This window comes from Pogoniulus pusillus, chromosome 8 (genome assembly GCF_015220805.1).
Source record: "Pogoniulus pusillus isolate bPogPus1 chromosome 8, bPogPus1.pri, whole genome shotgun sequence".
Classification (NCBI taxonomy): domain Eukaryota; kingdom Metazoa; phylum Chordata; class Aves; order Piciformes; family Lybiidae; genus Pogoniulus; species Pogoniulus pusillus.
Window position 1 is genome coordinate 37802228 of NC_087271.1, and position 13699 is coordinate 37815926.

A 13699-nucleotide genomic window follows, 5' to 3' on the forward strand; every position below is an offset into this window, starting at 1 on the left:
GAAGCATGACTGCTTCAGAGTGGCAGTGTCAATGAAAGCTGCCTCAGATGGAGGGCACACTTTGTGTTTCCAAGATCACTTCAGGTTCTGCAGAGACAAGCAGCATCACATCAGTCTGGAAAATGGCACTGTCACCTTCCCATGTTACCTGGATCAGCAGATGAGTCATGCCAGGAGGTGTAACACAGCATGCAGCAGGCCAGGGCTGACTGCAAAGGAACCAAGTGCTGCCTGGCAGAGGCAGCAAACCACTGCAGTGAGGCTGATTTGCAGAAGTCATTGGGCAACAAAGAAGCATCCCTGCTGAGCCCAGGCTCTGCGGCTTGGAATGTGTCTGGCAGAGGTGGTTTGCAGGCACTGAAAACATTGCCTCTGAATGCTGTAAATCTCCTACAGTCCAACTAACAAAGAGATGGCCTCAAAACCTGAACGCCAATCCCAAATGAAACATGTAGCATGTAAGGCTTTAATAACAAACCCTTTATTAAGAATAAAATCATACAACTGGCAGGAAACTCCCTAAGGGCACAATATATTACAGAGCTGTACTGGTACTAAGGGTCTGAGACGGCAAAAACAGAGTGCTAACAGCAAGAGAGGGACACAGGACAGAAATGCGCATTTGTGGCAGCAGAAAAACTGCACAGGGCTCCTGCCACTACCACCCACCCCACCCCGGGCCCCCGGAGCCTCCTTGGTAGCCACCACCCGCTCCTCGGTAGCCTCCTCCTCCTCCTCCTCCTCCATAGCCTCCCCCCGGGCCACCTTGGTAGCCTCTTCCCGGGCGCCTGCCAGAGTAGCCGTAGCCACCATACCCTCTGCCTCTGTAGCCAGAGCCGCGCGGGGAACCTCCCCAGCCTCTATAGCCTCCTCCGTTGTCGTAGCGAGGCATTTTGGGGGGACGAGGACCATCGCCGAACCTGGCAAAGGGAAACAAGGGACATTTGATGCAGGCTTAAGGATTCCACTACTCTGAACATTAAGAGGAACAATCCACTGCCAAGATTTCCAGTTAAGATGCTTCTGCTTGAGAAGGTCCACTGGAGAGTCCAGCAGAGGCTACAAAAGATGCTGAGGGAGCTGGAACATTTCTGTGAGGAAAGGCTGAGAGACCTGGGGCTGTTTAGCCTGGAGAGGATGCTGAGGGAACTGGAACATCTCTGTGATGAGGCTGAGAGACCTGGGGCTCTTTAGCCTGGAGAGGGGATGTGATCAATAGCTGAAGGGTGGGGGACAAGTGGATGGAGCTAGACTCTTTGCAGTGGCGCCTTGGGACAGGACAAGGGGAAATGGATGCAAACTGGGACACAGCAGCATCCATCTGAACATCCTCTTTGTTGTGAGGGTGCTGGAGGCCTGGAGCAGGCTGCTCAGAGAGGCTGGGGAGTCTCCTTCTCTGAAGAGACTCCAAACCCACCTGGACATTGTGACTGTGGGTGACCCTGTTTCAGGAGGAGGGGTTGGATTTGCTGCTCTCCAGAAGTCCTTTCCACCCCCACCGTGCTGGGGTTCTGTGAATTGGTTGCACTCTTGCACCTTTTCCACTTCAGTAAAGCAACGCTGGGAATGGCTGCTGTGCTTCAGCCAAGTCTACACCTAGCACAGGAAGCCTCCTCCTCAGTCCCACTTTTCCAGCTCACACCAACATGCAAAGAGCCTTGCTTCTGCTTGGAGGAGCACAGTGGTGTTTATCTTGCTCCTCACAGAACACAGTGATGTGTACATCTGAACAGGGCTTTGCTTTGTTCCTTGTGTTCCTGACACCCACCAGGCACTTTCTGCATTTCAGAGGCAAGCTATGCAAACAAGGGCCAATGGAGGGGCCTAAGCATGGTCAAATGGTTGTTTTATTTCCAGAGATGGATGAGTAAGTCTGCCCAAAATAAATTTGGATTATCTCTTCTTCACTGTGTTTCAGAAGAGGCAATGACAGCACTTATTGCTGAGAGCCACTTGTCCTTCCTGTGAAAACAGGCAGTGTTTTGTCCACATCAGGCTCTGAACATGACAACTTTACATACACTCAGGTTATGTGGACACGAAAGCCTGATGCTCCTGTACACATGGGACAAGGCTCTCCAGGTGATTTTAGCTCTGCAATTCCGCAGGGAAGAAGCAGTGGAGCTGACAGCTTTTACCTGCTCTGTTCGAGCTCTTGATGCCTGAGGGACAGAAATGTTGCTGTTCTTCACCCCAGAGCTACAACCACAAGCCAAGAGAGCCCAGCTAACCTTGTGGTGCCAGCCAAGAGGCTGAGGCCTGAGGCTGAGGGCCTGGAGAGCTGGCGGATCACGTTCAGCATTCGCTCATTCGCTGGGTCCAGCTGCTGAATGAGCCCAGGGTCTTTAGTCACTTCCACCACGAGAGCCTCCATCGCTGCACGCAGAGCAGTGATGCAGGCAGCTGCACTGTGAGGCATCTTCAGCTTGATCCTACAGCACAAAGAGTTAGGTTAGAATCAGGAATCACAGAATCATTTAGGTTAGATAAGACCTTAAGATCATAGAGTCCAATCATTAACCCAGCACTGCCAGGTCACTACTAAATCATGCCCCTCAGCACCACATCTACACAGCTTTTAAAGCTTTTCTAAACCTCCAGGGATGGGGACTCCACCACCATGCTGGCCAGGATGTTCCAGGCCTTAATAACCCTTTTGGGGAAGAAAGTGTTCCTAATGTCCAACCTAAACCTCCCCTGTTGCAACATGAGGCTGTTTCCTCTTGTCCTATTGCTTGTTGTTAGGGAGAGGAGACCAACTCACACCTGACTCCAACCTCCTTTCAGAGAGTTGTAGAGAGCCAGAATGCTTCCCCCAGCCTCCTTTTCTCCAGGCTAATCAACCCCTGTTCCCTCAGTAGTGCCTCACCAGACCTGTTCTCTAGACCCTTTATCAGCTTTGCTGCCCTTTTCTGGGCACACTCTAGCACCTCAGTGTCCTTCCCGGAGTAAGGGGACCAAAACTGAGGCCAGTACTCAAGGCGTGGCCTCACCAGTGCTGAGTACAAGCAGACAGTCACCTCCCTACTCCTGCTGGCCACACTACTGCTGATCCAGGCCAGGATGCTGTTGGCCTTTTTGGCCAGCTGGGTACACACTGGCTTATGGTCAGGCAGCTGTCAACCAATATCATTAAACGTATTATGACTTCTAGGAGAGAACTTGTAACAAAAGATGTTATCAGGTGCTCACTGAGCACTGCACATGCTGAGCCAGAATCTTATATTCCCATCTTTGAAATTCCAGTTTGTTGATGAAAGAGTGTGAAATTCAGGAGGCAAATCTGCAAGATCCCTAAAATCTGACATTGTTAAAACAGAACTTCCCTTGTATTTAAATTTGCTCTTGAGATTTAACATACTCAGACAACACCAGTATGTATGCCCCAGCATCAAGACAAAGGTACTAAAATGGGAAGCAAACTAAAGACATGAGGCTCAGGATTTTGAAAGCTCCAGACCACCCTCAAAAACATTAATCAAGTAAGCTTAAGCATTTTTTGCCTTCACTTTACTGACCTGGGAGGGGAAAAAAAGCCAGACCTCCAGATGGTATTTGGTCGTGGCTATAAAATACATGCTGCCAGAGGCAACCAAGCCCTCAGCATTTCTGCCCTGCAGCTGTTTCTGAGATTGAAAAACTAGGCTTCCTCAGCCTCAGCTTGAAGAGGAGGTCAAAAATACACAGTACCTCCCATTCACATTCCACTTAGAGGGGAAAAATCCAGCAGGTTTCATGGAAACTGGAACGATGTTTTCAGCCGAAGCAGCTAATCTGCCCCAATCAGTAGTGCCAATAAAAAGCCCTCCCTTCCTCGCAGGAAGCACAGGTAGTGCCCTCCCCATAACCTGCACCCCACGGCTTGCTCTGGCCTTCCTGCCCTACAGAGACTGGTGTCTGTGTCAGCAGTTGCTCCTCTGCCCCTGTACCTTTTCACAGACCTATCATTAGCCACAAGGAGGGTTCATACCAGTCATCCACCAGAATGAGCTCCCCATCTGACAGGACCTTCTTGGAGGCAAAGAGAAGCAGCTGCAGCGGGCTCACCATGGTCATTGCTTTGGCAGAGATGGCTCGCGTTCGGATCTGCAGGTGGAAGAGGAACACGACTCCAAGTGGAGAACAGACTCCCCTGTGGCTACTCAAACCAGAGGACTTTGCACACCACAACACAAAAAGATCCAGATACAGTGCTAGGAAACCCTGTGTCCTACAGAGCTGTGACAAACAGCTCCGGTTGCTTCTCAGTAGTGTCCTACAGATGCCACCGTGGATGTTGCTACACATCCATGCAACCAGCCCACATATGCCATTCTACAGACACAAGACCTAAGCACTGGGACAGTATCAAGCTAGCTGACCTGAGCCAGAGATAACAGCACCAACTGCACAGGCTACAGCCCTTCATCTGAAAGAGGAATTCAAGAGCAGTACTTTGGATTTCAGCCTCACACCCTCACAGCTACCCCTCTCCCTCCTTCCTTTCACACTGGAGTACGATGGGCAGAATCTGTTGTACTTAATACTCAGAGAGAAGATTTGCTCGAAAGACAAACTTGTGGCAGAAAAACAGTCAGGGCAGGGAACTTGCAATTGCCAAACTGCAGGAGGAAACACAAAACCAGATCAGAGAAAGGAACTTTCTTCGGGTAGGTAAATAATGAGTAAGGAAACAGTGGAATCCAAATCCTTCTTTCATTCCAGTCTACACCCCAGTGCTGTCTTAGCTACTCCTACACCACTGCCTTACCCACTCTTAGTCTTCCATGTGTATATTATAGAATCATAAAATGATTTGGGTGGAAGGGACCTTTAAGATCATTGAATCCAAATGTTAACCCAGCACTGCCAAGACACCACTAAACCATGTCCCTCAGCAGCACATCCAGACATACTTCAAACATCTCCAGGGATGGGGACTTCTACCACTGCCCTGGGTAGCCTGTTCCAGGTCTTGACAACCCTTTTTGGGGAGAAACTGTTCCTAATGCCCAAACTAAATCTCCCCTGGTGCAACCTGAGGCTGTTTCCTCTTGTCCTACTTTTTTTCCCTTGGGAGAATAGATCAACCTCCACCTGAGTCCAGCCTCCTTTCAGGGAGTTGTATAGAGCCAGGTCTCCCCTCAGCCTCCTTTTGTCTGGGATAAACAATCCCAGCTCCCCCCAGCTGCTCCTCACAAGATCTGTGATACAAAATGTATTAATTTTGGTCAAATAAAGTGTAGCTTTTAGAGCTCAAAAGTCTTTTGGTGTTTCTAGAAGAGTTCACTGTAAAGAGAGTAGATCCAGTTGGGATCGTGTCATAAAGGGTGGAGAAGAGAAAAAGGCTCACCCCAGCTCTGAGCAATGTATGTGGAAATCCAGAGTATCCAACTGAGTCCTCAGCCAGTGTCCAAAGGAGTCAAAACTCCAGTTATTGTCAATCAAGTACTTGCCAAAATAAGCTGTGCCTCAGCAGAAAGAACTGAGGATATAAAATCAGCACAAACAAACTGCAATTCTGAACTAAACAGTGTGGACAGGCAACAAATAAACTTCCCTATGGCATATCTCTGCTATGAGATCTTAAGAGGCTCTTTTTAGAGCAAAGAGCTCTGCTAATTCAATGTTTAGTCTCAGGAACATCTTTACAGCACTTCCCAGGCAGAAGGAACAAGGATGTTGTGCACATCTGGTTTCAACCACAGGGGACAACATGCTGCAGGGTGTGCAGCCCAACGACTGTCTCCCAGCTATGTCCTGCACAAAGGCACTGCCTTCATCTGCTCCTTGAGCAAAGGGCAGCCTGAATCATAGAATCAACCAGGCTGGAAGAGGCCTCCAAGATCATCCAGTCCAACCTAGCACCCAGCCCTGGCCAAGCAACCAGACCATGGCACTAAGTGCCTCAGCCAGGCTTTGCTTCAACACCTCCAGGGACAGACTCCACCACCTCCCTGGGTAGCCCATTCCAATGCCAATCACTCTCTCTGCCAACAACTTCCTCCTAACATCCAGCCTATATCTCCCCCAGCACAACTTGAGACTCTGTCCCCTTGTTTTGTTGCTGCTTGCCTGGCAGAAGAGACCAACCCCACCTGGCTACAGCCTCCCTTCAGGTAGTTGTAGACAGCAATGAGGTCTGCCCTGAGCCTCCTCTTCTGCTGGCTGCACACCCCCAGCTCCCTCAGCCTTTCCTCCTAGGGCTGTGTTCCAGGCCTTTCACCAGCAGCTATCTTGATGGTCATCACTGGAGGACATGAGAGCACACAGGAGTTTATGTGTACATATACAGAGGGTGCTGAATACACAAAATTAATATAGGATGGAGGAAAATGCCATGGGACCTTGAGGAAATATTTCAGGGGGTCTAGGAGATGCTTAGGAAATGGAGGCTGTCCTCAGGAGCTCACAAACTACCTATTTGCCAGAAAGGAGGCATCCCACTGCTGTTTTACAGATTTCCATTTTCTCTCTGGATTTGTAAGTAGCAGAAGTGATCAGGGCAAAAATTCTGTAGTGCCTAATCAGTTTGGAATTCATTCTAAAGGAATCTCTTAAAGATGATAACAATGCAGATCCTTCCTCTATCACAGGTTCACAAGATATTAGGGCTTGGAAGGGAGCCAAGATTGAGTCCAACCCCCCTGCCACAGCAGGGCCACACAATCTAGCACAGATCATAGAGGAACACATCCAGACAGGCCTTGAAAGGCTCCAGAGAAGGAGACTCCACAGCCTCTCTGGGGAGCCTGTGCCAGTGCTCTGGGACCCTTAGAGTAAAGAAGTTCCCCCTTGTGCTGAGCTGGAACCTCCTGTGCTGCAGCTTACACCCATTGCTCCTTGTCCTGTCCCAGGGAGCAGTGAGCAGAGCCTGTCCCCCCAACTCCTGACCAGCCCTCAGATGTTTATAAACATTGATTAAATCCCCTCTCAGTCTTCTCTTCTCCAGACTAAACAGTCCCAGGTCCCTCAGCCTCTCTTCATAAGCCATGCCCTTCAGTCCCCTCATCATCCTCACAGCCCTCTGCTGGACCCTCTCCATCAGATCCCTGTCCCTCTTAAACTGGGGAGTCCAAAACAGAAGGCAGTATTCAAGATGAGGTCTCCCCAGGGCAGAGTAGAGGGGGAGGAGAACCTCCCTTGATCTGCTGCACACACTCTTCCTAATACACCCCAGGATCCCATTGGCCTTCTTGGCCACAAGGGCACACTGCTGTGCCATGGATGTTCTCAACCAGCACTCCCAGCTCCCTCTCCCCAGGGCTGCTCTCCAGCAGTCACCTCCCAGCCTGTACTGGTGCAGTTCATTACTGCTTCCCAGGTGCAGGACTCTGCACTTGTCCCTGTTGAACCTCATCTGGTTCCTCTGTGCCCAGCTCTCAGTCTGTCCAGGCCTCACTGGATGGCCACACAGCCTTCAGCTCCTGGCCATTTTCACACCACTCACAGCAACTTCCTATGCTGGTCAACTTCTACTCTATCAGGTTGACTGGAAAGCTGAGTGACACCATCACCACATAAGGTTCATTTTCTGAACATCAAAACCAACCAACCAAAAAACTAAATCAACAACTCCAAAACCAAACCAAACTCCCCAAAAGGAGCTAAATGCTGCACGGTGTAGTTTTTCTCTTACAGTTTTTTTTACAAGAGCAGCCTCTCAGCCAACTTGGCAGCATGTGATCAGGAAGAAATGCCAAGCCTTTACCTTCTCTCCAAACACAAAGAAGGGTGATGGATACTTGATGTCCTGGCTGCTGAAAGGGCAGTTGACAGAAGACTTGTGGATGAGTGCACTGTGCCCCTCAGTGGTAAGAATTTTCCTCTTCTCCTTGTGGTAGCAGACGTTGGGGTAGACCCCAAAGGCAAGCAGGGAGATGACAACATCCAGGTTATTATCTGGTCCAGTGTTGTTAAATGGCTGAGTTATCAAGCATTCTGTTGAGAGAGAACAGAAAACTGGCTCACATCCACAGGCCACATAGGACAGCACAGCAGAGCTGTTCAGGATCTTGAATCAATGCATTTTCTTTCTGAGTCAATCCACTGGTAGATGTGCATCTGTTCTACAAATGACCTCTGCACTGGAAACAATTTGCATCTACATTCAATGTTCAGTGCATTCAGAGAGAGCAAAAAGCTGCAAACTACTACTACAAAGAGGTATTTTTCTCTCCCAGGCTCTCCAACAACAAGGCATGAGGGGTTTGCCCAGAATGTGCTGTACCACAGCGTGTTTACTGTCATTTGTTTTGGAGACAGATCTTTTAAGGGGGGGTCAGAATGAATGTTTTGGTGAGATTATTTGTTACAAACCTCCCCAGAGTCTCTGCTAGCTTGTTTCCAGGTCATCTTGCCCAGAAATAAAGTTAAGGATAAATGCAGCAATGATCCTAGCAGCACGAGGAGAAAAAAAAATTAAAGGAATTTAAAACAGAGAGGGAAAAAAAGGGAGGGGGAGATGAACATCTGCTGAATGCAAGTTCCTCTGGGTTGGCAGGCAAATCCACAACTTGGCCTGCCTTAAGAATTTGGGGTTTTAAACTTGGAAAACTGAAAATATGACACTACTGCACACCCCTCCTGCAGCACAAACCCAGAAAATCATAGGGTGCATAGCACACTTTAGAACACAAAGACCCCCCTCTAAGGCTAATGAAAAGGAGGAGGGAACCACAGCACATTTTGGAGACACAACAAGTGAGGGAGGAAGAAAATCAAGGAGGTAATTAATTCTCTATAGGCAGTTGTTCAATAGATTTTTAATCCTGCAGCCCTAAGCTCAGCCTCCAAAATCTCCCTGTGTTACAACACAGCCACCACAACCTCTGGTTCAGAGAGATGAGACCACTGAAATGCTGAACCTGAACACAGTTATGGAAGCAGAGGAGGTTTACTGCAAAGCCACTGTCAACATCTCTGCTTCTGTGCTCATCACAAGTTATCTTGTTTCTCATCTCACAATGAAACATGCAGTTGCCCAGTGACTTATGTGTGAGCAGAATCACCTTCAGGGAAGCCAGAACTGATAAGTATATCCTTCAGCTGGACTTTTGCTTCCCAAGTCATCCTCAGGGTAGCCATGCTGAGCCTCTTGTGCTCGCAAAACCTTTTTTCTGCTTCTTCACCACCCATTCTGGAAAACAAAGAGAGAGTATTGCAAGGCTGTGCAGGAAAGGAAGTGAGACAGTCCAGCTGTCTAGCCACAGGACTGCTCATCTGTTACCCACCACTTCTCACCAATTTTACAATCACAGAATGGTTTAGGTTGGAAGGGACCTCAAGGATCGTTCAGTTCCAGCCCCCTGCCATAGGCAGGGACACCTCCCACTAGAACAGGTTGCTCAAGGCCTCATCCAGCCTGGCCTTGAACACCTCCAGGGAGGGAGCAGCCATAACCTCCCTGTGCAACCTTTGCCAGTGTCTCACCACCCTCACTGCAAAGAACTTCTTCCTCACATCTAGTCTAAATCTCCCCTCTGCCAGTTTCAACCCATTTCCCCTTGTCCTGTCATTACAAGACCTTGTCAGTAGTCCCTCCCCAGCCTTCCTGTAGGTCCCCTTCAGATACTGGAAGGCCACTATAAGGTCTCCTCGAAGCCTTCTCTTCTCCAGGCTGCAAAGCCCCAACTCTTGTAGCCTGTCCTCATAGCAGAGCTGCTGCAGCCCTCTGAGAGTGAGTCCAGGGGGGCCATGAAGATGCTAACAGTTCCATGTCCTTCTTGTGCTGGGGGTTACAGAACTGCACACAGGACTGCAGGTGGGGTCTCAGGAGAGTAAAGGGGCAGAATCCCCTCCCTTGCCCTGCTGGCCATGCTGCAGCCCAGCACACAGTTGCTGTCTGGGCTGCACTCACACTGCAGTCTCATGTTGAGCTTTTCATCACCTCAGACCCCCAGGTCCTCTTCCTCAGAGCTGCTCTCAGCAATTCACCACCCAGCCTGGAGCTGTGCTTGGGGTTGCACCGACCCAGGTGCAGGACCCTAAACTTGGCCTTGTTGAATGTCATGAGTTTGGCCTGGGCACACTTCTCCAGCCTGTCCAGGTCCCTCTGGATGGCATCCCTGCCCTCTAGCAAGTTGACTGTGCCAAGACACTATACCTTGCATCATCCCAGGCCTGGAAAACAGAGAGCAAAGCAACGTGATCTGAAAACCTGCTCCCAGCAAAATTCCTATGGACGTAACCCAGGCGCTTGCCTTCATTGATGAAAGGTTCAGGGAAACAGGTGGCTGCAGAGATGGTACAAATAGCATCTCCCACACTGAAAGAAACCACAAAAGGCATCAGGATCAGCTTCATTTGCAGTGTTGCTGCCAGCAGCTACTACAGGCTGGTGATACTAGAGAAAACTTCTCTGCTAGAGAGCTCAGTAATTTGGCTCTTATCTACATGAGTTCTTCCAGAAACGCTCCTCTGGAAGTGGTTGTTGTATTAGCTCCAATTCCAGTACCTCCCCAATAAGCAGTGTTCACAATCATCCATCTTCCTTCCTCTACTCCTGTCCACACACCATCTTCTGCCAGTGAAAAGCACCCCACAGCCATCACAATTACAAATAACAGATCTTTATGTCTGCTAAAACAAAACGTGAGGATTCACTCCCCTTCTTATTTAGGTGTCAGATTTCACCTCTCCTCATCATTAGCTTCACAGCTATACTCAAGTAGAATCAACCAGGTTGGAAGAGACCTCCAAGATCATCCAGCCCAGTGTGCAGCATCTCATTCTTACTTAAGCATTCAGCCCCTCTGGTCCCTTGCAGTTAACTCTGAACTAATGCCTCTGCTCTAGAAGTTATTTGCATTCTGCCTTCAGAATTTGGTTTTCTATCCCCAGCTGTAGCATTTATTGCCTGTGGTGTGCATGTTCAGAGAACTCAGTGGTCTTTTTCTTGTTTCTCTGAGACTATTCAACTTACTAAAAGATACAGCCCATTATCATCATCTTGCCAAGACGGGGTTCAATGGGAAGCTTGGCCAGGATCCTTCCAAGAGGTGTCAGCTCATCATTGGAATCCAGGGCATCAAGATCTGCAACAAGATCTCTTGTTATCAAAGATGGTTAGCTAACCCTTAGATAAAAAAAGCCAGAATGTTAGTAACTGTTTAAACAGAACCTCATCCATATTTAAGATTGTTTACAATATTGCCAACTTGATTTTCCAAACTGGTCTGAGGCTTTACAGATGGTTTGTTACCTCCTTCGAAACTGCAATCATTACTATTTCATTCACACACCTGGTTTTCCATCTCTTTATAGTTGGTTCTGTACAAACCCCTATTACACAATTAAGCTTATTTCAAGTCCCTGTATTTGACATAATTAACCTAATTTCTGCCTCATGAAGATCAGAGCAGCCTTACCACAGCCAACTGCAGCATTTCTACCTCAACTGGTAATTCAGAGTCCTCTCTACTCACTGAAAAGAGAACACCCATAGACTCTCTCTTCTACAGGCTTTGCCTGCTTTTCCCTTCTTCCATTACCTGAGGATTTTCACTTGAGCTCATCCTCAAAGCTATCTAACCACTGCCAACTCCTGGAGTCAGAGATGTCATCTCTCCAAGGAAGGGGACTCCACAGCCTCTCTGGGCAGTCTGCTCCAGGGCTCCAGCACCCTCACACTAAGAAGGTTCTCTTCCTGTGCAGGTGGAACCTCCTGGGTTCCAGTTTGTGCCCACTGTCCCTTGTCCTGTTGCTGGGCATCGCTAAACAGTCTGGCTCTATCCTCTTGCTCCCTACCATTTAGCTACAGATCAGTGTTGATCAGATCTCCTCTCAGTCTTCTCCAGGCTAAATAGCCCCAGGTGTCTCAGCCAGAAAATGGAGGCACACACAGAAACATCTTCATGTTAAAGCTGACTTAGGCCTTTCTCTCTGGCTTTGCATTTCTTGTCTGCAGGGTGAAAAAAGCACTAACAAGCTTTAGACTAGGAAGTGATTAAACCTAAAAACATACTCCTAGCTATCTTCCTCACTCTGATCTCCTTCCTGCCTACAGGCAACACAGGCTCCTCACACCATAGATACTTCAGTTCTCAGAAATTTTAGCAAGTGCTTATTTAGTGATGTGAGATCATTGCTTTAAATCTAAAGCATTGACTTAAGGTTCCTTCCTGTGTCATTTTACTCACATTCTAGATAGTTTCTTGGAGAAACTGGGGAGACAGTTTAACTCCCACCTCAGTTTCTCCTGTTTTAGGACACTGAAATCTGCTGAGATGAAGCCAGGAAATTGTGCAGAGCTGTAATTAGACAATAAACCACTAACTTCTCTTTTTCACTACCTTTCTAGTCCAGTGCCTAAGGCAAAACTACTGGGCCTGTGTCATACACAGCAGTACCACAGCTGGAAAAAAGGAAGCTTGAAGCCAGCATAAGTAAAATAACAAAAACAAGCCTGAAGTTCAAAGGTTCAAGTTTCTTAAAGGAATGACCTTGCACTTGGGAATTAAGTATTTCTTCAGCTGCAGAAGACACAGCCACCCACAGGATGCATCCAGGAAACACCTTGCTGTTCCAGACAGCAAGCTACCACACAAAGAACCTCACCAGAGATAGCAAAGCCCTTTCTAAGTGACCATGACACATAGGAAACCACTCGGAGCCAGCAGCATCAACACAGAGACTTGTGGACAAACATTAGTACCTCTCAGTGTGCGTTCTGCTTCAATCACTGCATCCAAAGGTGGTGGCTCTATTGCTTTGGCCAAGAACTGGCCAATTCCTCCCAGCCGCAGCAATTTGATGCTCAAAGCAATTTCATGAAGCGGTGTCCGAAACATTTCTGGTGTCATGTGAGTCTGAAGTCTGGAATGAGAAGGGAACCAAAAAGCTTGCATTCTTCTGAATACAGGCCTTGGCCACCATTGTGGGTCATGCCATTGCCATCATCTCCCTCTCTCCAAAGCAAATACGACCTCCCACCTAACTCATCAGCTATCACTGTGCTCCCATAACCATCTCCTGCCAGTAGTTCTCTCTCATGCTTCTCAATTCCCATCTCAAGGCAAATATAAAATGGAAGCACAGATGGTAGAGCCCTTCCATCACCACTACCTGGATGGATTCTATCATGAGCTGACCACCCAGAGAGTCTGCATGGCTGAAAACCCTGATTCTCATCGTGGCTGTGTCCAGCCCTACACATGCCCTCTTGTGATCACCTCCTACTTCGCTAAAGAAGGTCTTCCGCTTCTGCAAGAGAACCTGCTTTCAACCTGCCTTATAGACAAGCACTTCTCTACTTGCCCTCCTAACAACTCCAGACCACCCAACTCCTCCTGCACGTTTTGGCTTTGATCACTAAGATTAAGTATTATTGCTGGATGCTTTCCAAGTGTGTTTTTTCTGGTGACAAAAAGACCTGATAGAAACAGAAGGGGCTCTTAAACCTTCAGCGCGCTGGTGACCATGCAGCTTGCTAGCTCAAATACAAACTGCTAGGAATGACTGCCCTGTGAGCAACACACAGCTAGAAGAGGTTTCAAACCACCTTGAACAGGAATCCACATTCATCTAGCAGCTAATTTAGATGGTTATCTTCCAAAAGATTACCTGCACAAGCCCAAACTCTTTCTTTCCTAGGCATCATGGAGTTAGTGTTTTGGTTTTGTTCTTTTAAGGAAACCAACCTTAAAGTCAATGACTTTAAATCTAAAGCATTGACTTAAGGTTCCTTCCTGCTTCATTTTACTCACATTCTAGATAGTTT

At 48.2% G+C, this 13699-nt stretch overlaps 1 protein-coding gene across 2 annotated transcripts in view; it reads right to left on the bottom strand.

The window, feature by feature from the left end:
* Positions 1-459: 459 nt before the first annotated feature.
* The window catches only part of DHX9 (DExH-box helicase 9), a 35911-nt gene continuing 22671 nt past the window's right edge, over positions 460-13699 (bottom strand). For both annotated transcript variants that reach the window (XM_064148087.1, XM_064148088.1), the window contains 8 exons: positions 12635-12795; positions 10904-11015; positions 10085-10246; positions 8991-9118; positions 7691-7920; positions 3971-4086; positions 2232-2432; positions 460-920 (listed from right to left, as the gene is read on the bottom strand). In XM_064148087.1, the coding sequence (XP_064004157.1) occupies positions 659-920; positions 2232-2432; positions 3971-4086; positions 7691-7920; positions 8991-9118; positions 10085-10246; positions 10904-11015; positions 12635-12795 (1372 nt within the window). In that variant the 3' untranslated portion in view covers positions 460-658. The remainder of the gene's footprint in view (positions 921-2231; positions 2433-3970; positions 4087-7690; positions 7921-8990; positions 9119-10084; positions 10247-10903; positions 11016-12634; positions 12796-13699) is intronic.